The following is a 25,875-nucleotide window of genomic DNA, read 5'->3' on the forward strand; positions in this document are numbered from 1 at the left end:
CTACGTGATCAGCACCTGATATTTCTATCAAGGCATGCATGACTACCCTCTTCGTCTTCATAGGAGTATATTTCATATGGGTGTGAGAAGAAGAGCAGAATAAACCATGTTATTCTTATTTTGTATCAGGACATCAGTCTTAGTGCACTGTGATGTACTAGTAACTTTTAACTTGAAATACTTTGTGCCTTTCTGAATCTTCAATCTGATGCAGAATTAGAAGTCAGGGTAGTGGTGAATTTCATCCCTGTTATTCTTCTAAATTCACATGTACAACTCACATCATGCAGTGCTAAGAAAGTATTTCACAAGCATTTTTGAGAAAGTACAACTCATAAAATACATCTCTGAAGCTGACAGAAGCTTAACAGATACATGCTGCTTAAAACGCACCCTGCAGCCACAGTCCTTCTTGTTACTAACCCCTCAATACACAGATACTTGTTAGCAGAGACAGAGTGCTGTGAAAGCACTTGGACTGAGGCTGTAAATAAAGCTATGTGTGTAAGGAGGAGCTAAATGAGTGACAGAGAATTAGAAGATAAATATTTCCAGATTGTTACCTAGGCTGAGCTCACAAAATCAAAACAGAAAACTGTTTAATTCCAAACCAGTTATAAAGCTCAATTAATGTAAGAAATCTGTTAACTAACAACTATTTTCTGTAGGGTTTTTGTAGAATTTCCCATATTGAATAAATTTTATTTCCTGGTAAGTTATCTCCCACTGTAGTACTACTGCACTGTAGTTTTGGCCGCTATCAAATACTTCTCATCATACAGAATTTGTTGGTAAAAGCTAGAAATCAAGGTAAGAAGACAGGAAAATCTGAAAGTTGAAGCATTTTACCTTTAACAATAAGATTTTATGATAGCCACTCACCTTACACCTTGTGAGAGAAGTCAAGCCAACTATATCTGTTTAGGTAACTTCATAACCTTGATGTTACTAGTACAGTTGTGTGTATGACCACAGGCTGTACTGCAGCTTATGGAACAACAGCATTAGTCTAAGCTATAAAAATAAGAAGGAACTTTGGGCTGAGGATCTAAGCACCAGAATGGAAAATCCCTTATTTTGCCCTAGCACTGCATATGCAGTGTTTAAGTTCTTAATGGCAGGACACAAGTCCTGCACTGAACTCCCTGGTTCCAGAGAGTATTTTTCTGATTGCAACAGAGGGGGAAAGAGATGAAAAAATATATCTAAATGAAAGGATATGTCATGGGCCAAAGTGATAGGAAAAGAGAGTTCCATGTCTGTTGGTTTTAGGGCCAAAATTAAATTAACTGTTTCAGACATGAATTTACTGTACTTGGTAATTTCAGGTGAATTCACTGCAGCATCATTCACATCAGCCACTCCCACCATTGTGCACCACCACCTCAGCATGGGCCAAGTCATCTTTCTAGGCATCACTCTGGCCCATAGTTGGGCAGGGACTGGTAGCACCCTGGTGTGGGTCATGGTTGGGGTGTACTGAAAATGTAACCACTGACTGCTGAGTAGGCTTATTGCTGCCAGTCCACAAGCTTTATATACACATCTCCATTAAAAGTACCTCAGTGAGAATCCACAGCTAATCCTAATGACTTCAGGTGAAAATAAAGAAAGCTGTTACATTCAGACCATTATTGTTCATGCTGCTTTGTGAATTTATTTCTTTAAATTTTCCACTTGTGCTCCTGCCAAGAGAGATCTATTAGACAGAAAGCAGCAAGAGTAAAACTTCATCATTTTGTTTCAAACTATAAAATAATTTACATCACATATTTTACTTACTTTTGTCTTTTTTTTTTGGTTTTTTGTTTTTTGAAACCACAAACATTCCAGCATCACACTGTAGGAATAAGAATAACAATAGAAAGCATAACCTTTTGCATAGTATTAAATGAACAGACAGAGTTAAGTTCTTTATTTACAATTATTGTCTAGATAAAAAAATTCATAAAAACAGATGAATGAACATATATTAATAACCCCTAGTGGGATGGATTGCCAATGTACCACTGTATTGTTGTCCACAAATCTCATGCTGCTAAATACAGTACGTAGAGAGCGAGCATTTATATATTGCAGGGAATTTAAACAAACTGATCATTTTGGTTTTTGATCCATTGTTCCCATCACAGAGAGGTCAAGCAATAAAAGAAAGGATTGTGATGCACGACTTGTAGTTGAAAGGTCATAGCTATTCTGCTTTAAAAAAAAAATCTATCATTTATCATATACATAAAGCACAGTCTCTGCTCACAAAAGCCCAAGTTTTCTATGCATCTCAGTTTATATATGTTTTACTATATATACACAGAATGCAGTGTTCATTGTCTTAACAGTTTTCAAGTCTGCAAATGGTACCTTAGGGAGGGGTACTCCTACAGGAGAATTGAAAGACAAATGAAACCAAGAGAAAACATAAAGAGTGTTTGGAAATAAAAAGGCAAACAGTCAGTGTGAAGATGCTGAAAGTAAATTGTTCCAGTATTAGTAGCTTCTGTAGATGTTCAAGTCCAAAGCTAGAGGCTTCCCTGTAAATAGATAACACTTTTTTTTTTCTTCTGAATATGATATCCCAAATAGGCCATAGAAACCCAATACATGTTATACAAAGGTTAATCACCATATTTACAAAGCGAACAATCCTGACTGAGTTTCAATCACTTTGTTGCTAGGAGTTAGCTAAATGTTTCCATGCTAGCTTTTTACTGTTAAGAAACGGGTCACACTAAGTGTTGAAGAGAGAGTTGTATATGCCTTCAAAGACCTGTTCTGCTGTTGAGTGAAAGGTTTGGATCAGATAGCAAACTAAGACTTTGAGCCAAAAAACATTCAAGCTTCTACACAAGAGTCCGGAAGCTGGCAAGTCAAGCTGATTAGAGCGTTACCTGGCTGAATAGTCTTGATGCACCCTGAAAACGTTTTAGTCACTTCAGTCTGCAGTTTGGCCATGAGTCTAATCTTGTTTTGGAGAGTTCTGGCTTGGTTTAGTGCTTGTGACTGCAGAGATGCACCACTTTATGAGCCAACTCTATGACAACCAGTAAGACCTTAACAAATCAATTTATCAAGCTAGTTTGAGAGTGCTTTTCAACACATCTGGCATAATCAATTGTGTAATTCAAAATATCTTTTGCACTGTACAGTTACGGAAAAAGATCATATGCTGAAAAGTCTCCAAGCAAACTTTATATTAAATACAAAAATTACTTATGAAAAATCTGTGATCCACAAAGTGCTTAGCATTCAAGTGGTTGACAAAGCAATTATAGAAGCTCGTAAGTTTTATGTTATCAGGGCTGTTACCATCTTGAAAAATCCTTCACCCTTCATCCTGCAGATTTTCTAAACAGCTTTCTTCGTAGAAAGCTCAAGGTACAATAACACAGGACTGTGTTACAATGATACCTTGAGACTACAGGAAGACAAGCTCAGTTAAAAACCAAAAAAATCACACAAAGCACAACTCAAGATACAATTAATAAAGTTTCATTCAGACCTAATAGTGCAGAAATTATATTGTTCCTTTAAAAAAATCAAAGCAACAACCTACAGTGATTCACATCCAAAATGCCAACAGCCCATACTTTGCGAGTAGTAAGGAAATGAATGCCTAAAGTACTAACTGAAAGGTATTAACACAATATATCACAATATTTTAACATTAGTTTTTATCTCCATATAGACAACCCAAATATAACTTATTATATTTATAAACTCATATAATATCTCTCTAAAAATAGTTTTGGAAGCCATTACCATATGTTAAAAGAATGAAACAGCCTCCTTTAGTGTATGTTGCACCAAAACAAAGTCAAGCATATTACTGGGGGAAGAGACAACCTGATAATTTTGATTTTTATTTGAAACAAAGGAAGCCTGGTTTACCTCCCTGTATACAGGATCACAATGCTACATCCAATGTGTTATATTTTGGCTTCTTTTGTTACCTATTAGCAGTATCTACAGTATTTAACACCCAAGAAAAAAAAATCAGGCAGAAATCAGAGCACGGTTGTAATAAAATATCCAGGGTGCGATATTACAGACATTTTCAATGAGCTGAGCTGAGCCAGTTTTATACTACTTCGGCAGGAAGTGCTTTCTTAATCCTACAAATAGTTAAGGATATTATCTACAGGTTTGTAAACAAATTACATTCTTTTTTTAGGACATAAATAAGTTAAAATAGTCAGAGCAATTTGAGCAGAAACAAGGCAACATGCCAACAAAGAAACTTTATATATATAACTATTTATATATAGATAGATATATACATATATATAATTAATTATGTATATACTTATATGTATATATCTCTATATATAGTCTCATAAATGTTTACGTTCCTCTGTCCAACTGGTGCAAATCTACTGTGCAAGTTAAGCTTTGCAACTTCAAAAAAGTTATTTAAATTAATCTATACAATTGAGTCCATGCCACACAAGCATTTCAAAAAACTCACAGACCAGTGAATTGGATAAATAGCCTCAGAAAGAAGTCCTCTGCAGTTCCTGCTTAAGGAGGAAAAAACAAAAGGGAAGAAAAAGAAACCAAAGGAGAGAAAGAAGGGCCAGAAGTGTACAGTACGTTCATGCAGGAGGGGTGGTTTTGTTTGTCTGACAGGGAACAAGGGGGGGGGGGGGCTATGTAAATCAGCCATTCATTCTTTCCCCAAAACCATTGTGATCAACAATTCATTCACTTGCCTCAGAGTGAACTAGAGTTCAAACAGCTTTTCAGCCAGCAATGTTTTTTAATATATATATTTATATATTTCGGTTGCTGTGGGGGTTGTTATTTTATCTTACTTCTTTTTTTTTCTTTTTTTTTTTTTTTTTTGCAGTGACCTTTTCAGCTAAAGTGATGTCTCCAGGCTATGTATTGGGCTTCCTGGACTAGAAGAGGTAGCTGATTTACTTGTATCAGTTGTAAGATTTATTCCACTGTCGATAGCACTGTTGTTCTTGTTCAACGAAGACGGTGGACTCGAGTTTTTCTTGAGAGCAGAGTCTTCTTCTAGGTCTGTGTCATCAATGAGTGGGATGTGGGGCTGGGAATCTTCTATCCTAAATTCAGGATGAGTCATAAAGTTGTGAATAGAGGTTCTAGATTCTGGTTTTTCTAAACCTTCATAGAGAGAGCTACGGAATGCCTTCACGACGCGGATCTGGGGGGAGAGAAGGAAAGAGGGGTCAGAGGCAGCGCCTTTGAAGGACGACACTGTGCTAGAGAATACTTTGTGGAAAATGTAGCGTATGGTTAGGGCAGTGCAGGCAGCTGAAGTCCACAGTCTCTGGATGTTATGTGCATAAACAAGTGGCTCAGTTATGTGCATTTTGAATATCTGTATCAACTGCAATATTAAAATAAATCAAGTTTAAAGCCATCAAAGAACTGATGGGAAGTAGTGGTTAAAGAAAGCGAACGTCCACTCGTGTGGTACATCCCTAGTAAAAGACAAGCCATGTTAATTGTAATGCAAATGTAAAACCATGCATGTTGATAGTTTTGCAGTGAGTAGTAGGAAGGCTTTTTTAATTAAAAAAGTCTCTTTTGTATTGTTAAAAAACCATTACACATAACATATCACACTTCACAAACAGAAAAGCACAGAACACAGACATGGTTGGATGGGTACGTATGAGACACACACAGGAGCCAAGTGTAAAAACTAGAACTAATATCAATGTTTTAAAGCAAAATCTAAATGAGGGCAGCCAAGAGCACAAAAAAGCCAAGCAGACAAAGCACTAAGCGTAATCATGCTACCACGGGGAAAAAAAAAAATTCACAGTTACCACATGAACAGAGATAACTTGCACACAACAACTACACTTGGAAGCCTGGATAATGTGAACATAGTATTGTTGAACCAACTTTTTTTTTTCCTTCATGCATATGTGAGGTAAACACTCGAGTATAGACCCACTGTTCTAGCCATTTACCTTTTTAATATATACAAAATGTGATAAAATACTGTATTGATTGTTGGGTTGAATTGGATTGCATTGTTAAACAACAAGTTTTTTTTGCTTTCTATGTCTCAGTTGTAAAACTGTCAAGTTAATTCTGGAAGCGATAAAATTTATGCCATATATGCAGTCTTTAAACTATAAACTAGGTCAGCTGAGTGATGCCAGGGTCAGGCTCATGTCATTAACCCCCTGACAGTAAGAACACATAAAAATGAACTGCAAGGCTTAGCCCTGTAGACTGTCAGGGACAGTGCAGAATGCTTTCCCAGAAGAAAATGAGAGGAACAGAGCAAGGAGCATTGCAGAGTGCAGGCACTAAATCCTCTGCGGGAGGGCAAAGGGAGTGATGCTGCCTGTACCCCAGTGACCTACCAGCTCTGAAAAGAAGGGAAGGTTTGTGCTGGTTTACTGCTGAAAAAAACGTAAATTTTTGAAAGAGGGAGGTGGGGGCAGAGAGGAAAAAACAGAATGGCAAAATGTGATCTGTTGGCAAATGTTTTATGACTATAGTATGGAGTTCTATCCTTCTACTTCCATGTAGTCTATGAGTGAATTTTTAGCATTTCTTAGAGAGGAGACCAAAGCACAAGCAGAGGCAGAAAAGGTGCAAGCAGGCATTGTGAAAGCTTCTCCACATACATTTGAAATGGTTTTGTGGTTGGCATATGTATCTTTTTACACATAAATATGCTGTACATTATCAGTTAGCCTAATACACCTCTCATTTGTAAAGCTTTAATTCCTCTTTCAATTGGCAGACTGCATTACAGTCATGGCATGGGGTCACAGTGTTACAGCTGTGGAGTCTAGCTGATCCTGTGGTTGGAGTTGTCCAATCTGTACAGAATTTCAGCATAGCTGAGAAGTAGCTGACTTGTACTTTGATCTCTTTGAACTTTATCCTCATTTATGTTCTCTTAATTTCAATATTTATCATCTTTCAAAAATTCTAATAGCAGAAGTCAGTCATGCCATCTTAAGATACATGGCCTTCAGTCAGTCCAAACATTTTTCCTTTCTTTTGTCCACATATATTTGGTAACAGCGGGGCACAAAAAGTAGTTCATGGGACTGCTTATGTTCCAAACAAAAGGATTGGAGTGGTACAGAACAGCTAGTCTAGATGCTGCAGTACTAGAAAATTTTAGGAGGCTGCAGAGGTGCAAGACAAAAGGAAGATGAGAATAAATGTACAGGCTACAATCATAGAGTGTACCTAACACCTCTTTGGCAGAGCCCCTGGAGTTACAAACTAGGGGTTTAGGAGAGCTGAATCTCTTTGAGCTGTGCTGCAGTATGTGATGGTTCTGTATAGTGAACACACTGAGATAAGAGATTCATTTGCATTACTAAAGATAGGGTTGGAGCTCATAGGGAAGAGGTGACATACTAATTCCCTCATTATCTATACCTTTCTATATTGTATTTTGAAGTGCAAAGTAATATAGTCTAAACAAGAAAAACAATAGTATGTTTTGTCAAGGCAATCTTTAAGACATGTTACTACATTGCCCTATTTTAAATCAGGAAACTGTGCAACACGCTTTACAGTATGGGCTGATAGAGTGACATTTTCTGCAAAGCTACCTATTATTTCTGTTATCTAACTAAAAATAACAGTCATCTCATTCAGTTGCAGCTACTTGCTATATCGTATCAACTAACAAAATAATTTCATTTTCTTGAATACATCCATTTCTTACTGCATATATTTAGGTTCTATTTGCTAGCTGGATTCTTTATAATAATGGTAAATTTTTATTTAAATAAAATGTTTACAATTTGATATAATTCTTGAACAGATCCAAAATAATCCAATGGAATAGAGCTTTTCTTCAAGTCACACAAACTGCATTTAAGCCTCTGTGGGTTATAGCAAGGAAGGAACTGATTTCAATTTATGAGGCTCCAAGTTCCCTAGTAGGAACTATATTGCATTTAATACCAAAACTTGGCATCTGAGTTGCAACTGATATAGACAGTCTAACTAGCTGACTAACAACACAGCTGAGGGAAAACTGTAGCTTTAGGTTGTATCTGAAAGCCAGTTACAAAAACCTGCCTGCAATGACCTGAATTTGGTACTCAGCAGTGAGTGTTTGAACAAAGGATCCACTGAGAGAAAACAGTGCACTAACATTCTGCTTGGACATGCTTACACAGAGTCTGTAACTGCAGAACAGTCAGCCAGCAGTTGTATCCCTTAGTGTGAAGACCTGTGGCAGTTTTGGCATGGACTGTGCAGTCTTACAGGCACATTCAGATGTTAATAAAATAGCTTCTAATTGTTCTTAGTGATTTTTAGTGAAAATATTAGAACTCGTTCAGATCTGCTGATACCTAAAGCAGTTAATCTTATGAACACAATGGTAATGCAAAAGCCAAACTTGGGCGAATCCTAAAGCTGAGAATACATAAAGTTAGCTTTCTAACAAGCTTTCTTCACTTCACTAGGGAGCTGTAGAAAACTACCTTCTTTTCTTAAAACAACCCTTAAGACATGCATATGTATTTTCTAATATTTTTTTGCTTAAGGAGAAGCTCCCTCCCCAGCTTTAAATTCTGCATATTTAGCTTGGCATCCTGAAGAAAACATTCATGTTTTTATGTCACACCTTGCTCAGTGACAGAATTTCTGCATTATAATGTAATTCAAAATGTTGTTCACAGTCTGTCCCCCAATGTATAAAATTATTGCTTATAAGAACAAACTTGCTCTTTTCATTATGTTTGTTAGTGAAAGCTAAGGTTTCTTGGATATAAAAGTGGTGTTCTAATTTCTGTGGAATATTCACTGTATTTAAGCTGAGAACAAAAAAAAAAAAAATCCCACTGTTTACCCAGAGTTACTTGGCCCAACAGCAACAAATTCTTTTAATACATGCTTAAGTTCAAGTTTTGAACTAATATCTGGTGTAAAAATGTTCAGGGGCTTTGCTGAAACAAAGTTCATGTTACTTTTCTGAAGATAAAGCGGATGAACTTTCATATAATGTTATGGTTTATAGCATGTAAAAGCAGGGACATACCCATGATGGATAGAACCCAAAGGGTGCTGGTTTATTATGAACTATGTAAGTTCATGGCATGATGTTACTTTATGATACTGACAATGCCAAGGAAAGACAAACAATGTGATACAGCTCCCTTTTCTCACAGTAATGGAGACAACAGAAAAAAAATTAACTGCTTTTAAACAAAAGACTGTGGGGACAACACTTCAGGACATTTTTGACACTGCTATAAGTTTCCACTTCTTTCTTCTCTGTAGCTGTAATAGAAAAAACTCTTCAGTTTCATCCCACCTTGAAAGTTAGATTTATTATACTGCATCAGGCAAGAAAAATAAAAGAAATAGATTTTAAATACTACAATTTTTTCCCACCAGAAGAAAAAAGATGATATTCAGAATCTCATTCCTAAGTACAATAATCTAGGCAAAACACACAAGGCCTGTTAAGCATCAACAGATGTATTATGGTTGGTAGTGTGTGGGCTTATACTCGAATGTTTACCTGGCTTCATATAAGCCAAGTATCTTGAGTTTGGTTCACATTCATTTCAGGCTCAAGGTTAAAGACTCACAACCTCTTTTTATTTCACTCTCTCCTGCTGAACCCTTTTGTCCAATGTTCTCTAGCCCTCTGGGAAAACAAACACATTTAATATTCAGACAGTAGAGAGTAGGGCACTGCAGAAGCAAATAAATTCAATACTGAAAGATCAGTAAGGTGATTAGTATAAAATCGTAAACAAGAGGTCAATTTTGCAAAGAGATGCCAACTCTTAGGTGTAACTGATACTATTCTATATTAAGACTATAACTATACAAAGGCAAATAAGTTTGGTCAAGTACTACTGCATATGTAAAGCTTTGAAACAGAAGGCCTATCTTCAGTATATTTGGTTTTGTTTAGTTTTGAATCCTCCCACCTTTATATGAGTAGAATGAGATTAGGTATCCACAAGAGTAGATATTAAATGTGTTGGAGTCATCTCTAAGTGCTGTGGCTAGTATGCTCTAGATTGTATGATGCAGAAGTTCAACAAATTCAAAGATAAAATACTCACTAAATTTTTTTGAAAGTTTTCTGCTCTGATGAGTGGAACAGATGCACAAGATTATCTGTGGTACTCTCTACATAAATATGCAGTAAATCCAGTGAGAGCTGCTGAAAAGTCAAACCACATGCAGCAATGGAATACCTGCATGTTCTGTGAAATCCTCAGGCCTGAGTCTCATTTTGCAAAAGGCTCACCTGGCTATTATTGCACTGAATTTTAGGGCATGAGATCAGAATCACATGCAGGGCTTCCACTTTCCATACCATACCTTCTTTGTTACAGGACTGCTGCAAAATTATTGGAGTCTGACATTTTGGTGTCAGATTTGGCATAGTTGAAATATATTATGCAACCCTGTTGTAAAGAATGAATTTCTGCATTAGGAGTCTAAACCTTCTTGTCATACTATATCCCCTTTTGAGGACTTGGGTTTATATTTAGACTTTAAACCTACTTAGCTTCCCTACAGAGAAGAGCTACAGAAATTGATTTTGATCTTGCATATCCCAGCAGGATTGTGAAAACTTGGTTATAATCAGCAGGAACATCTAAGCTTTAGTGTAGTATCTCTGTCTCTAGTTCGATGATGTTCCCAAATGGTGCAGCTTCTACAAATGTAACTTCAGATGTGGACTTTGTAAAGTTCTGCTTGTTGCACTTCCTCAAGTGAGAGTTAATCCATGCTACCACAGAACAAACCCAACATCTTCCCTGAGGCTGGTACACCCACTTGACTTGCCCTGGGATTTGCATGTCCATCAATACTGGGCAGTAATCTTGGCCTTGCCATTTATTAAAATAGAGAATAGTGGGTTTTTTTAAGAAGTTTGTTCCCTAATCTGATCCGAACTCAAGACTTCATCTCAAATTTTAGTTGTAAAGTCTGTCCAGCTGAATGATGATTACATTTGTAGGAAACTAAATATGTAAGAAATATAGAAAAGCAAAAGCTGCTGGAATAACAAATAATTTTTCTTGATACAAAAGAATCTGATTTTCTAACACAATTATTATAAATAACTATATTAAGCTCTCTCTTTAAAATTATCTTTTAGTCAATGGTCTGTACTATGCACTAGAATGAAGTTTGCTGAGTGTCCTAGGCTAGTTTGACAACTTGCAAGTGCTGATGCCCTTATGCCACTCTGAGGCAAATATTGCGTGTACAGAGCTTCTGCTTATAAATGACAGTTTCCTCAGAAGTCTGATAAATTTCAACTATTTCCTTAATTTTTCATTTTTTTTTAAAAACCAACCAACCAAACCCTAAAAAAAAACCTTCAGAAATACAGATGATAGAAAAATACTTGAGAGTATTTTGTGATTCTTTGGTAAGATTTTAATCGGCTGCTACAGAATTTGGAGTCCTCACATTTTCCTATGTCATTCTTAACAAATGGCTTGTTTGAGGCCAATCTTGCTAGAGTTAATATGAAATATTTCTAAAAGTCTCAGAATAGTGACAGACCTCAGCAGGACAAAGAAAAAGGAACTTGCAAATACAGCAACTAGAGCTGATTCATGACCCAGGAGGCTGCCTTTTGGTGGGGTTTGGCTGGTTGGTTGGTGGGTTTTCCCTCAATGTTTCCAACACTTAACAGTACTTTTTCATATAATCTTTTATGAAAGAAACTAATTCTTTTTTAAGGGACCTGAAGTTTCTGGCTGCTTCCACTTAAGAAACAGTAGAGACTATATATAAGGCTGACAGGAAGGAGAAAGAGCAAGGACAAAGGAAGATTAAATGTGAGTCTGTCTTGGGAAGTTCGAAACCATGTTCTTTGGAAGGGGTCCCTACTGATAATATAAACATGTGAGAACCAGACAGAAACAGATTAGGATAAATAATAACTTGTTTACTTTGTGTACAGTGAGACGTACTCATCCTCTTCCTAATTTAACAACGTAGTAGCAAAGCCTTCCAGCATATACTTAACTTTAAGCACAAATTAACATTTTGTGTTACTAATTCTAAGCTTCAAAAGTAAAAAAGATGTTCCACTAGATCTGATTTTGTTTTCCCAAAATAAAACATCAAAATAAATCCATGTAAAATATCAACCAAAGCTGGGATGGGATAACCTGCTATCTAAACCCACTTCTAACTCTGTAGTGTAACAGCTTTACAATGATAGGAGATTGAGTGCATCCCTGCAGAGGACATGACAAAACCTGAGAACTTGGCTGAGACCATAGTACAGACAGACCCTTAGTTTCCCCACGTTTTCATTTTCTGTAGCTTAAATGTGTGCATACTGCATATGCATGCAGATTTAATATGCATTGAAATAAATGTTCTACTTTTATCCGAGTATATAAAATGCCAGGTTTCACTTTGCAGAAATTTGCACTATAAAGCTGCAGTGTTTTTCACTTAAAAGAAAGATAAGAGACTCCTGATACAGACCTCACTGTTACCAGGTAATGCTGACAGCCACACATTTTTCACTTGTTATTGGCAAAATACCATGACAGCTAAAAAGTGTCACTAGAAGTATGGAAATTTTGGTACTGCAATAAATATTTCTCTGTCTAAATTGCTTTGAATTAAGGTATTCCCCAATGCTATGAAAGACTGGAATAAATTCATATTTATGAATAGCTGAAACTTTCAGATAATAATTTGCTAATCTCTTTCATAAACCACTGTAGATGTGGCTGCATATGACAGGCAGGTTTCTTTTTAAGCATGAACTAACCTTGGAATTAAACATTCATCTGTCCAACATACTAAAAATACTTTTATATTATTTAATATATTATCATATGATATATTTCTAAGAACATATATTATATATGTTATTATAAATCTTCAGAAATCGGTGATGTGTCCCAATGAACTACAGATTTAAAAGCTATATCATTAGTGTAGGACTGCATTAAATGATCTGTGAAATTAGACTTTCATATTCTTATTAATAGAGTAGGATGTGATTTTTGTATTTTTAAGTATTGATATCAGAACCTCTGCATTCTGGGCACCCAAAATGACACCTAAAATATCCTGATTGCTGAACATGCGTAGCACCACTTCTCTGAAAATAAACCCTCCTGATACTAGCTCATATTAGACCCTTTTGTCTTGGCTACAGCCTGAAGTTTTTCCATTGATACTCCCCATAATACATCTACCTATGCAATATTTTTAAGATTCCCAAAGAGCAGGAATGGCTTCAAAATCAGAGGTATAATTATCCCATTATTCCATTCCTCCCCATCAGAAGAAGGTAATGATTTATGGTTTAATTCATTCTGAGCAGCTCAGAGGAACGAAGGCAGTTCTGTCCAACCACGCACATTTTAGCTGAAAGGTAGACCTAAGTGTCTCTGAAACTGCCAATCGACAAAACCAGACCCTGTTTCTATGGCATCTGGATTAGAACAGTTTTCCAGGTTCTAGAAGATGAACCAACTGTAAATTGGAAACCAATGAAAAAGCAATTTATTTTTTTCTTTGGTTTTTCACTGTCATTCATTAGTTTTTTGTAATTGTGTTAAGAAATCAAAACTTTCCCTAAGGGTTATAATTTGAAGCAGACACTGGTTTGATACTAAACAGGCATTATAAATATATCTTGTCATAAAATACTAACTGTCCAAAATAACCACTTTAAAAGTCCCAATCTCTAATTGTCTTCTGTAATGGAGCTACATATCTTTGGGTAGCTTAACAAATGAATCATGTGGGGTTTGTGTTACTGAATAATTGTAGCTATAATTGATGAGCTCCTTAGGCTACTTTCATTTTTCTAAATAAAAAGAGATATCAAAGACTGTAGCAGATTATGCTTTCTCCTACTACTTAACTTCAGCCTGTACCCTAGTAAGGTGTTTCACGAGACTATTAGATTCTTAGTTGCTTTGCTGCAATGGAGACAAGAGACAGAAGATAAGTTGTGCATTTTGATCTTATTAGATTTATCCCTTCAGACTGCTGACTGCAGGATGTTATTGTAACATTTACCACAGCAGAATGAGCTGCTCTCTGTCTTCTGCTCCAATGGAGAAATGATATTATGGGAAATGGTTCCCTGGTGAAAGGCTGGTTTGTGTGTTTTGTGACCTGCTCAGTATGGAAAGGAGGGAATGTGGGCTCCGAGGTCTCAGAAGCAGATTACGCTGCCTGTGGCCTGGCAGTGGCACACACCTCAGTGATTTGGCTGCTCTTGACTGTACCCTGCAATGTCTGGTGCTGTTGGAGTAAAAGGCCAAGCAGCAAGAGATACAACTTTTCTCCAAAGAGCAGCTGCCAAAGTTGGTACCCCTATGTCTCTTTGGGTTCCTAGCAAAAGCAAAGTTTCTCCTTTAGATTTTAATTCCCACAAAACTTCTAATGCATGTCTAAATGCTTGATGTTCAAATACTGAGGGGTTTACACTCAAACGGAATGAAAAGGTCAAGCTGCTTTTCCTTCTGCAGGAGTTCTGGCATTTTATTTCCTTCTCTTGTCTGTCCCTGTCTGCCTTGTCTCTGCCTTCCCTCTCTCTGTTGGACAGACAGATAAGGCTGGTTTCTTGGCTGTTTGGCCAACTCGTCACTAAAACTTGCATAAAAATATACTACATTATTTTGTAAAGTAAGTGACAAACTTGTGAACTGATTCTATAAATTTAAATGTTTTTTTCATGCTGGCTATGCTGTAAAACACAATAGCAACTTACAGCCCAGAGTAAGTATAACTATACAACCAAAGTTCTCTCTGTAAAAGCCTTCCTGAGCAACTGGAATTTAACTGATGTTGAAGCATCTTTTCTTGTCAGCTGTCTCAAAGTTTTTATTCACTTCACTATATCTTCACTAGATGCTTTGTTTGCTTCTAAAAGAAAGCTGTGTCAGGATTTCACAGTTTATAAACCTGTTTCTTCTAACAACAAAAAAAAACATTACCACATTTATTTTGTTGTTTCAACACTGGCCTTTAACTTGTCTAGCTCCCTTCTTCTTTGATGCTTACCTCCTAGTGAATTTAGTGATAACTGATCTATTCTTTCACCAGTCATATAAATCTTAATCCCTCAGCCTTGCATCATCTACTAGATTCTCTATTTCCTTGTTTCTTCCTGCACCTGTGGCTAATTAGAGTACATCTTTCCGGGATATTACACACAGTCTTCCACATGGCATGATCTTTTCTCTGACAAGCTCTATTGCTCAGTAGAAGATATTTGTAGAATCATTTAATGTACACATTTTAAGAGCAGTAGAAAATACATCCAACGACACTGAGAAAACATGACACAGAAGCTTCAAATAAAAGCAGAATCTCCAAACACTGGATAAAAATTACTGGAAGGTCCTGTCTTAACAGCAAGTTAACAAAACTTGCAATGGATTGTGGAGAGTATCTACTGTACACAGAGTAATCATGTTATGTGTTTCTAGCTACGTGCAAACTAATAAACATAACGGGACAAAAAGGGAAAGGGCAAAGTAGCTTAGTCTTAAGTGACTGCTACATAAGTTGGCATCTCTGTAGGTCTGATGCATTAAGAATACACACTCACGCCCAGCCGCAGCAGCAGATGTGCTGGTAGGAGAGGAAAGAGCATTGGATAACGATACGTGACTAGGGCTAGAAATATTGGTTACATCCTGGGTCTGGCTTGTGACGGAGGACTGTCTCCTTAGAGCCCCCTGAAAGGAAGTGCCACTCTTGAAAGTATTGACTACTTCGATCTGTAATGGAGGAAAGAATGAGACAAGTTGCTTAAAGTATGGATACAGTTGCATAACTAACAGGAATAATAATGAAAAAACAATAAATCAACCGTGCACACAGTTTTACTTCAATTGAAATAAATACTTCTAAAGTGTTCCTTTCAATATTTTTTAGATATGAAATGATCCAAATTTTCTGCCAGGCTAAAATGAAACAGCTCTATAGGAGACAGTGGAGCTGCATCAGTTTAAACAACTAGATTTGAAATAACAATCTTTAAAATGTAAACAATTTTACTTGTATGTAAATAAAATAAATACAACCAGCATACTTGCTATAACTAAATTGTTTTCCTGCTAACAGTATATTTACTTTCTTACTGATCTCTAAGTGTTCTCTCAGAGGGAGGAAAATTCAGTCACTTCATTGGAACTGGGGAGGAACAGGGACAATACCCAACAAACAAAAAATCTTTGATGTATCCAGATTATGACTTGATTTTGCTTACAAAACCAGGGCTGTCACTATACCAGCTTGATCAAATAGGAAGCATTCCACTATCTCATCTGACTTTTTCTACAATGAAAGTTCGTATAAGCACAGTGATAATGAATATTGGTATTTTATAACTACAGATTTTAAAATATTAATATTTTATCTTTATACAGAGCACTTAAAATCACACAGAAAATTATGTGGAACTGGACTGACTACTGCAGTAAATAATACTACCATTTTCTACTTGCTATTTTGTTATGTCTATTGTATGCACTTTTTTATATATCCTTCCTGAATATCTGTTTTATTCATCACCAAAGAAGATGAGTTAAAAAAAGAGCTGAGTATTTCAAGGCATTCTTTGTCACAAGTATGACCCAATAAAAAGCAGGCTCTGCATACAGATGTGAACCGAGGGATTGGCAGTAGATATAATCAAGTAGTATATATGCGACAAATACCTCCACACCAAAACGTCCTCTTCATTACATTAGTACATCACAACATGTAGTAGTAGTAGTATCAATTACAAGAATTCAACCAACTACTTGTTTGAAGTAACCCACTGTTACCAGATTTGTATCTTGCAAGCCAGGTTGCAAGGTACACAGCCTAGAAACTAGTTGGGAGAAGTGATGTATTGATCAATTAAACCAGCACAAATCTTGGTGCAAGCCCTCCTGAATAGTCAAGTTGAAAGCACTATAATAAACTGGCTAACATTTTATGCTGTGGTCAGTCTTAGGAATAAACAAATTCGTATGGCTTCATTTTAACACTACAGATGTATCCCCTCCCACAATCTGATCTTTGGGCAGAGGTGTTTATTTTCCCGCCTGGTTTTGGGGAATAACCACATCACAACCAGCTGTAAAAAGAATGAATGGTCACTGCTGTAAAATTGCCACACTGAACTTTTACTGTGCAAACATAAAATAGCTGATTTGTTCCCTGATGACTATCTGAGAGTCCTGTTTACCACATCCATTGAAATGTACACACTCATAGATGTACAGTATTAAGTAGTCATCACATCTCACAGCTTTGCTCTCAAGTTTTTTCTGCAGCAGACTTACTTTACATTGCATGTCTCATACAAATATCACAGTAAAACATTATGATACAAGGTGATTTTGCATGTGGAATAGCAGTACAAGTGAATCATTAGCTAAGGTTCACATTTACATATAGAAAAAAACACATGGCACAAACCACTGGTTATGTATAAAGGCATATTAAATACTCACCTAAAATGGTCACTGTGCAAAAGTGGAATTAAATACAGATCTTGGGTTTTCATGATCTAACACTGGTGTCAGATCACTCTTCAAAAGAGACCATTCAAAAAAGATTTTAAGGACTCTGACTGAGAACATGAAGTATGTATCACTGAGGAAGACAGATGGTAAGTCCTAAGCCAAGGGGCAGTTCTAGAAGTACAAATGTCTTCCTAATAAACTAAAAGACCTTGGTGCAAGAGTGAAAAGATAAGTGAAGATCAGTATTTAGCTCTTTCTCCAGAGAACAAGAATTATATGTGTGTTATTTACTCATTCTCATGAAGAAAGTAACTACAGCTCTTCAGGGATAGAATTCATTGTGGGAGTACAACAACCTTCTCAGAATCTCAAATGCCCAAAGTTCAGAGCTGTGTTGGACCTGAAGCCAAGAAAGAAGAGAGGAATTGGGCCTAAAAGTTTATCTTCCAAAAATAGAAAATGACAAAGAAGAAAGGGTTCGCAGAAATATATATATATAAATAATGCATTTTAAATTAAGATGTAACTTTTTAATTAATAAAGAATGCATTAATTTAGAACAATTCAAGCTGCTAAAAAGGAGAAAGTAAATGATAAGTCATACATCATGAGAAGTTTGAATCATGTTTTGATTATAGGCCTTCAGAGAGAGAAAAAACCCTGCTATCCTACATTTGAAGCTTATTTGTCAGGTTGGAATTTTCACCTCTCTCATTTTTCTGTACTATATTCAGAAAGATGTCTTTGGAGTAAGTCACTTCTGGAGTGACTTTGGAGAAAGTCTTGGAGGTAGCATGGCTAATAAAAATACTGGTGATCAGCAGCTAAAAAAAGAAATAGAAATCTTATAGTAGCAGAATAGCCCTTGCAAAACATTCTTCTGTGGTTTAACCCAGAACAGACTGTCAGCAAGCATTTCTGTTGCCATTAGCGGTAACAGCACCCAGGGCTCATTCATCTCATCTCCAACCAACAACTTTTCTCATGAAATAAAACAGTATCCATTGGCTACTGCCATGTTTTCTATATTAAAAGCTGTATGGAAAGCCATAAAATGAGGTGCTAGGTTTATAGCTAACTTCAAAACCACTTGCCAGGAGTGACTTTCATTGTTATTGGGTTTGCATTGGTTCAAGAGAAGAGTTTTAATGCAGAAGGGAAGGGAAAGAAAATGCAGTACAACACCTCCACATATTTTTTGGTATCTAAAGAGGAATAATCTATTCTTCAGGAGCAGTTAACATGGCAGCTGTATATTTTTTAAGTTTTGATTTTATTCTCAAAACATTTCTAGCCAGCTATTTCCCGTGTTAAGCAGATAAAGCAAACTGAATTACAGGATGAATGAAGCAGAGAAAAGCTTCAGTCCTGATGCTGCAAAAAGCTGACATGGAGCTTGAAAAGTTATCAAATCTACACACTACCATTTTTCCATACACAAATGTGAGGTAACTCAAGAAACTTTAACATATACAATTAAAAAAGATTCAGTGATTTCTGGTTGTTCCTCAGATTACACAGTTTTGCCTGCTAAACTTCCCAAAGGCTCTTAGACCTGCCAAGATGGTACCATGAGTCTTGTCTCTTCCTTCAGAATGAAGAATTTGTAAGAACTGCAATAATGAGTTGGAAAACAATGTTGAAAAGCAGCAGAGGTTGGAAAGTCCTGCCTTGTATGCAACTTGAGACCACCTTTCTAGCTTTCTGAAACTTGCATAACTAGGATGACTCATTGCGGAATTTCATGTCAGTGGCCTTCCAAGAGAGCTATCCAGTAAATAAAACATGTATCCATCCAGAAAAGCCCTGAAGTATATTTATAAGACAACAAAATATCTAAATGAAGTAGACAAAAAATGAAAATTAGAAGTAGAAATTCAGTCTCTTTGCCTTAGTTATGTGCATTTTCATACATCTTTCTTTAAAGTATGTTCACGCATGTCTTCATAGAAATACGTCTGACATTTCAGTATGAAGAATGACCAGTGGAAATCCTTTCACTGGTGTCCAGGTTTGAACCCTGAGGTTTAAGAGAGTGCATAAAAAGAAAATAAATATCTTTATACTGCTCAGTTTTTGTCAGTTTGGATGAGGTTTTATTGGAGCATTACAAGGGAGATCTATCAGAAATCTGGGAAAACAAACCCTATCATAGAGTCTTTATACCTGTTTTAGGAGTGAAGACTTGTTGAGTGCTGTGGCTATCTGCCCAAAAATAACTGAATAGAAAACAAGCAAAAATAATCTAATATGCATCACAAGCATATGATGGTGGAAACTGGTCTCATTAGGATTTGAATGATCAATCTAATTGTGAGAGAGTCTACAGTTCATTCCTGATCTTACTGTCATCCTTATGTATATAAATTGAGGGGATGCTCTACCTTCTTCCGCAACTCCAGAAGTGCATTAGACATCAGAGGATTCTTGCAAATCCTCCAGCTCCCCAAGGATGCTACAGACATCCCCATCTTCTTCCACCAACTCTTCTTTAGCTGGCTTCCTGAGAAATGTAGTACAAGTGTATGAATTTGGATGGGCCACAACACACAGCACAACAAAATGTGCTCAACTCAAGGTCCATCCAACAGCAGATTTAATTTGACCTGCATATAAGTTCATCACTCTCCAGTGGACACCTTGAAACTCTTTTTGAATCTGTTGCCTCATTTCCTTTTTTCATTATCATTCCACAGATGTGAAATGGATGTAAAAATCAAAGTCACTAAATAAACAAAATGAAAGAAAAAAATCACAGAGGCCTCTTGGCAGGAGAGAAATAATACATCCTACTGAAGGTATTTCTACAACTAAGAGCAGAAAGGAAGCTAGGAAGATGGATGTTAGCAAAGAAATATTATTCATGTTCATTTTGTTTTAAATAGCATCAAAGAATAGTAATTTATCTGTGAATTAAGTGGACAAAGATAAGCAGAACTAAAAGCTACCTCTCAGACTAGAAAAGGAACTGAAAGGATGTAATTTGCTTCTTTGTGCTTGTAGTTTACACTCACCACAACCAGAAAGATATCCTGACAGAAATGCCCACAGACAACACTCTTCCTATAGCCACCAGGAAGAAAAGAATGCATATTTAGAGGTCATCTTTTCATAGAGATACCTTTCTACAGGGACAATTTGAATTTTCTCTGATAATGAGTGCTCCTGACTCAACAGAGCCAAGACACACAACCTCAAAGCTGAAGATCCATATTTAATTACTTACCATAGAATCTTGGGAATTGACCCAAACACTTAATCTCTCTGATGGCAATTTTTACCCTCTTGATTTTTGGCTCTGTGGATGCACTGAAGAGACCCAACTGGCCTAGTTTTAACTTAACTACCTCACTTTTTCTAAAGGCATGGCTGCACCTCTTTCTCCAAAAACAAGTAAGTATCAATTTGGAGATGAGGAAAGGCAGAAAGTACTATTATTCTTGGATAATTTGAAATTATCCAAGAATAATTCCAAATTATTATAATTTGGAATTATTTGGATAATTCCAAAAGAAGACAAAAATGAAAATCTACTGAGATAAAGATATTCTTTCAAACTTTATTTTTCTCAATTATTCACCTACTGTAATCATCATGTAAGACATTCACATCTGGTGGGTACATATCTCTGTCAGAGCTGCTCTCTTCTACAAGCTGGCACAACTACTTGATCTCAGAAAGATCAAGGAGAGAGCACTGGAGTGTTATAAAACATGCTACTGCACTGCAATGAAAAATGCAAAACAGGTCACAGGTTTTTTAACACTACAGAACATATTTGACCAGATATCCTTGTCTGTACTACATTTAGCACCATAATTCAGTGCAAATATATAGTACATTAAAAAATGACAGATTTTTGCATTTAGCAAAAGTGGGGGGGAGGGGGGGGGGAGAGGATGTTCAAATAAAAAGATAAATATTTTGTTAAGAAATCATCCACAGTAACCCAACACATACATTTCAATATTTAATGGATGCTTAGGCCCTTACTACTAAAAATAAATCCAGAACCACATTTTTCATTGTCTAACAGGAAATAAAATAATTTCCTTTTAATCATGAGATATATATGGTAGTGCCAGAACAGAAAATATTATTTTTTTAATGAAATGGTACTTTAGACTCAACAATTTAGTTTACTCTGTGATTGCAAAAGTGGCAGCAACAAGCAGTTTTTGAGAAAATCAAGCAGTTTGTGTGAGAAAGGCCTCAGAACATTTTGCTAGTCCCAGCTAGCATATTCCAAGTGGTGCTATTTTATGGGCTGTCATCTATGAAGTCAAAAAATAATGTCCATTCACAGTAGTCTCAGAAAAGTATTCCTATTTGTGCATATTATCATTTTGTTATCCTTTCATTTAATTTCTATTGTTGTACACACACCACCACACTCCCCTTTGTTCAGTTCACCTGTTTTACTTTTTCATGTGCACCTGCTTTGAAAACAGTTCAGAAGTTAACGAGTACCATCAGTCACACACTCAAACACTGTGGCTTTCTTTACAACATTATCTAGCCTTGATCAAAGATTTAGGGTGTTTCTTTTCTTGACCTTGTGGCCATTTACTTTTAGCATACCTGGGTTTGGATTCTGTTGAGCCCTCTGAACCACAGAATTTGTCCACGTCGAAGTTCCCTCTCTGCATGATCAATTTCTTCAACATCTTCATTGAGTTCTTCCTCAGGGGCTTCCTCCTTCTCAGTGAGCCTCCCTGCCTCCTTTAAAAATTTTAGCCTACTTGTTGGGATGGTTGCAATGACCTAAAATTACAAAAAAGTACTGAAAACATAAGCCTCATTCAATAACCATAGTGCAATAATCTGCTCATTGAAAAAGAACATTGACATTCTAATGAAATCTATAGTCTTCCAGGAAAGCTAAGATAAGCGTATTCACAATAGTACTTTACACTTACACAACTCTATTTTAGTCCAGAAATACTAAGTTTGCTGTGTAAACAATTAGCATTCGTTGCATAGCTAAACCACACTGGCAATCCACAGCTGTGGAGTAAGTTTAAGGCTAAGAAAAATGTCCTTTCTCAAAAGACTTAAAGCAGACGTTTTTATTTGAAGGTAGTTATTTTATCTTGGCAAGATTAATATTTCTGCAGCTAGAGTTTGGGTATTTCTAATGACTTACAATAATGTATGTTAATGTGAGCTGAAAATTAGTTGCACCTCATGCTTAAAAATCTTCTCACACTACACTGGTTCCTGTATTCAGCTTCCCTTTCATTTGGCAAGTTGAAATGCTTTTCTCGGCATTTCTCAAAAATGAGGTTTCTGAAAGGGGTGGGTTTGACTGCCTTCCTGTTTGACTTCTTACAGACCTAGCTCTTCCTCTGTGTCCTTGTAACTAATAGATCCTGATTAATTCAGCCTCAATTCTCATTCTGTCTGTCCATCAAAGTGGTCCTTGGATACAATTAATATAGGAGATAGCCAATAATCTTAAAGATGTGCACATTCAGTGTGACTCTCTTGAGTTATTTCTCTTCATTCTGATTTCTTCTGCCAGCTTAAATAAAAATACGTGCAGATGGCCATTTAAACAAGATACAACCTGGAGCATATTGACCACTTAAAAACTCCCAAATTTCCTACAAAGTTAAATCCATTAAATCTATTTAGCAAAAAGAAAAAAAAAGTGCTGCAATTTTCTTTTTTTTTTTTTGTCTTTGTTTCAGCATGGAACAATCACATCCCGGAAGTCCAAATGTGTGAAAGACAGGAGATAAAAACAGTTGCAGGAAAGCTAGTGAGGATTTATCTTACAGTTCTGGAAAACTGGACTGAATGTAGTGAAAACACATGAAGAGGCACCAAATAGTTGCAGGATAAAAAGAAACTGCTAAGTTTGTGAGGGTCTCATGAGCCACAACTCCACTTATAATCTTTTTAAAAAGAAAGAAATGTCAAAATCCCCACCAGCTTCAACACTACTACAGAACCTTCTTAAAATGCATTTTGGGTTGGAAAAACAAGATGCAGACTTTGAAAATTAATGAACTGGCTGACACCAGCAAAGACAGAACAGGGGTTAAAAAGAAAAGGTAAGTGCTAGTCACTTAAATACTTACAGAAACTCCAGCTTTCCAGCTTTCAAAACACTACAAAGCCAGCACTCTACAGAAAGGAGCTACCTGGGAGGGTTTGGTATCTGATGGAAGTAATGGTGGTGAAGTACTTGCAAGACAGTACAAATAGAAACAACTGTATTTGGTGGTGATTCTGTGCGATAGAACGTACTTCTTCTTCACGACCTCTCTCAGCTGGGCTGACACATTCTGCTCCAATTCTTTTCTTAGGGTGTTTACATGCCTTTTTGTTTGCTCATTTGTTTTCCATATCTGCAGACACTTGCCCAGTTCAGGTAATGGCAGACTCAACTGATCAGATTTAGATTAAGAAACTAAATATATTCCCCCAAAATTCTCAGTTTTAAAAGGTGATCAATAATTCTAGGACTGTAACATGAAATATTTTAGAAAGACTTAGTTTTCAAAAGTGATGAGGGCCACCTTTTAGAAAATGGTCCCTCAATGCATCTCAAGAGTGGCTTCCTAGAAATAAAACCTTAAATCATGTTTTAAAGTGCCAGTTTTAACATCTATGCCTGAAAATCTTGATTGGTTCTAGTGGTTCAAAGGAACAGAGCACATTCAGGAGACTAACAAAACAAAGGGATAACAAGTTTGTTTCATGTTGAACTAGAGTTAGTCATAGCAGGAGAGAAAAGGCTGAGAAGGAGGGGAGGCACTTCTAAAGGAGAAGTCTCTCTTACTGTCGAGCTCCACGAAGAGAGGACTTGCCACAGACTGTAAATCATGTAAAGATGTACATGCGTTTGTTTAACTTGTGTTTTTCTTCTCTGGTCACTAAACACTGCTGGACCACAAGGGAAAGAGTTTTACCCTCTGTATTTGCTTTATGAAAAAATGCAGTCTTTTCGGTGCTAAAATTGTTGAGGTATTCCAACAGCAATTTTAAATTTGATGGCTAGGCTCTCATAACAAGGCTCAGGCAACTATGTGCATCCTTAAACAGGAAAAAGATGCTGATATTATTATTAGTTTTCAGTGGTCAAGTAATAACCACATATAAGGAAATTTAGAAGCCAAATAGTACATTGATCGAAGGCTGTGGGAAGTTTATTACAGCTGGTCTAATAGACCTGCCAGGATTTTTCTCCTTTTCCCTGCTTTTCTTCCCCTCTTCCCAAAGTTGGGCATTTTCCCATCAGTTAAAAACAAATCTTTTCTTTCCAAGAATTATCACACTGACTCTAGATCTTCCTCTTGCAAAGCCACAAAGCAAATCCCATCTTCAGTAGAACAATCTAATAGTGGTGGTTTTCAGCCATGTATGCATTAAAAGCTGTCATGTCTCTGAGGCCCAATTGTCCAAAATATTGATGTTTTCCATAAGAGGACAACCAACTAGATATGAAAGCTAGCATCTGATCATTACAATGCCATCAGAACCAAATGAGTATTCAACTGCAGCTGACACTTTCTTGGCTCTTTCTTCATAGTGGCAAACTAGTTGGTCCCTATGTAGCTTCACAGCTGAGAAGCAACACATAACTTCTCATTTTTACTGTGTCAGGTGGCATCAGCTTAAATACATTAATAATGTATTCAAAGATGAAGAAAACTAATGTTATTAACTTTGCTATATGTGTTTGTACTTAAAAGCATCATGTAAGTATTTTAACAATACCTACTGTAGGTGTGTTATAACTTCTAGTCAGATAATCACATAACTTGTCTCACTGACACGTGCTTTTACACCTCTTATATAAGTTTATATTAGCTAATGATGACACAGGTTGCAGCAGAATTTTAAAGTGATACATGAATTAAACTGCGCTTTATTGCAGCTATTATAGGAAAAAAATCCTTTTTCTTTCATCTGCTATTCCATCCTGCAGGGAAGTAGGTGGATGAGGATCACTGAGGGTATGTGTTAAATACACTGGACTTAGTCCTGCGCCAGTAACAAAACTATCACGGACTGGCTGAGTGGGTGTTTCAGCAAGGAAATGAGTGGGTTGATAGAGAACTGGAACTAAACATACATGTGCTGCCTTGGGTACTCTACTACAGTGAAGGTCATCATGCACTGGCCCTTGCTGTGCTCTTTCTGTGACTAGAGCACTAGGTTATGAATCAAATGTCTTCCCTGAAAAAGCCTAACTGAAGATGACCTTGGTTGACAGCACACCCTGCTTAGGGAAAGAAAAGATACAAAAATTAACAAAAATCAAAAGGAACAGTGGGATAAATTATCCTTATTGCTCTGTCTGCTCTTGAAGTACTTAGAGAGCATCTGTATTTCGCTGTGTTCTACAAGTGGCATTGTGAGAGCAAGGAAACAGGATAGTAGGACTATGAGCAATATCACATCTTTG

At 36.6% G+C, this 25,875-nt stretch overlaps 1 protein-coding gene across 2 annotated transcripts in view; it reads right to left on the reverse strand.

Annotated features, from left to right (window-relative positions):
- Nucleotides 1-1,634: 1,634 nt before the first annotated feature.
- Nucleotides 1,635-25,875, reverse strand: part of ATP2B2 (ATPase plasma membrane Ca2+ transporting 2) — a 182,843-nt gene continuing 158,602 nt past the window's right edge. Inside the window, exons 21-23 of one of the 2 annotated variants that reach the window (XM_031049244.2) lie at nt 22,038-22,220; nt 15,630-15,716; nt 1,635-5,167 (exon numbers count right to left, since the gene is read on the reverse strand). In XM_031049244.2, coding sequence (XP_030905104.1) covers nt 4,856-5,167; nt 15,630-15,716; nt 22,038-22,220 — 582 coding nt within the window. In that variant the 3' untranslated portion in view covers nt 1,635-4,855. The remainder of the gene's footprint in view (nt 5,168-15,629; nt 15,717-22,037; nt 22,221-25,875) is intronic. The other variant, XM_031049245.2, reaches the window with a different exon arrangement.

Source organism: Melopsittacus undulatus, chromosome 9 (assembly GCF_012275295.1).
Source record: "Melopsittacus undulatus isolate bMelUnd1 chromosome 9, bMelUnd1.mat.Z, whole genome shotgun sequence".
Lineage (NCBI taxonomy): Eukaryota > Metazoa > Chordata > Aves > Psittaciformes > Psittaculidae > Melopsittacus > Melopsittacus undulatus.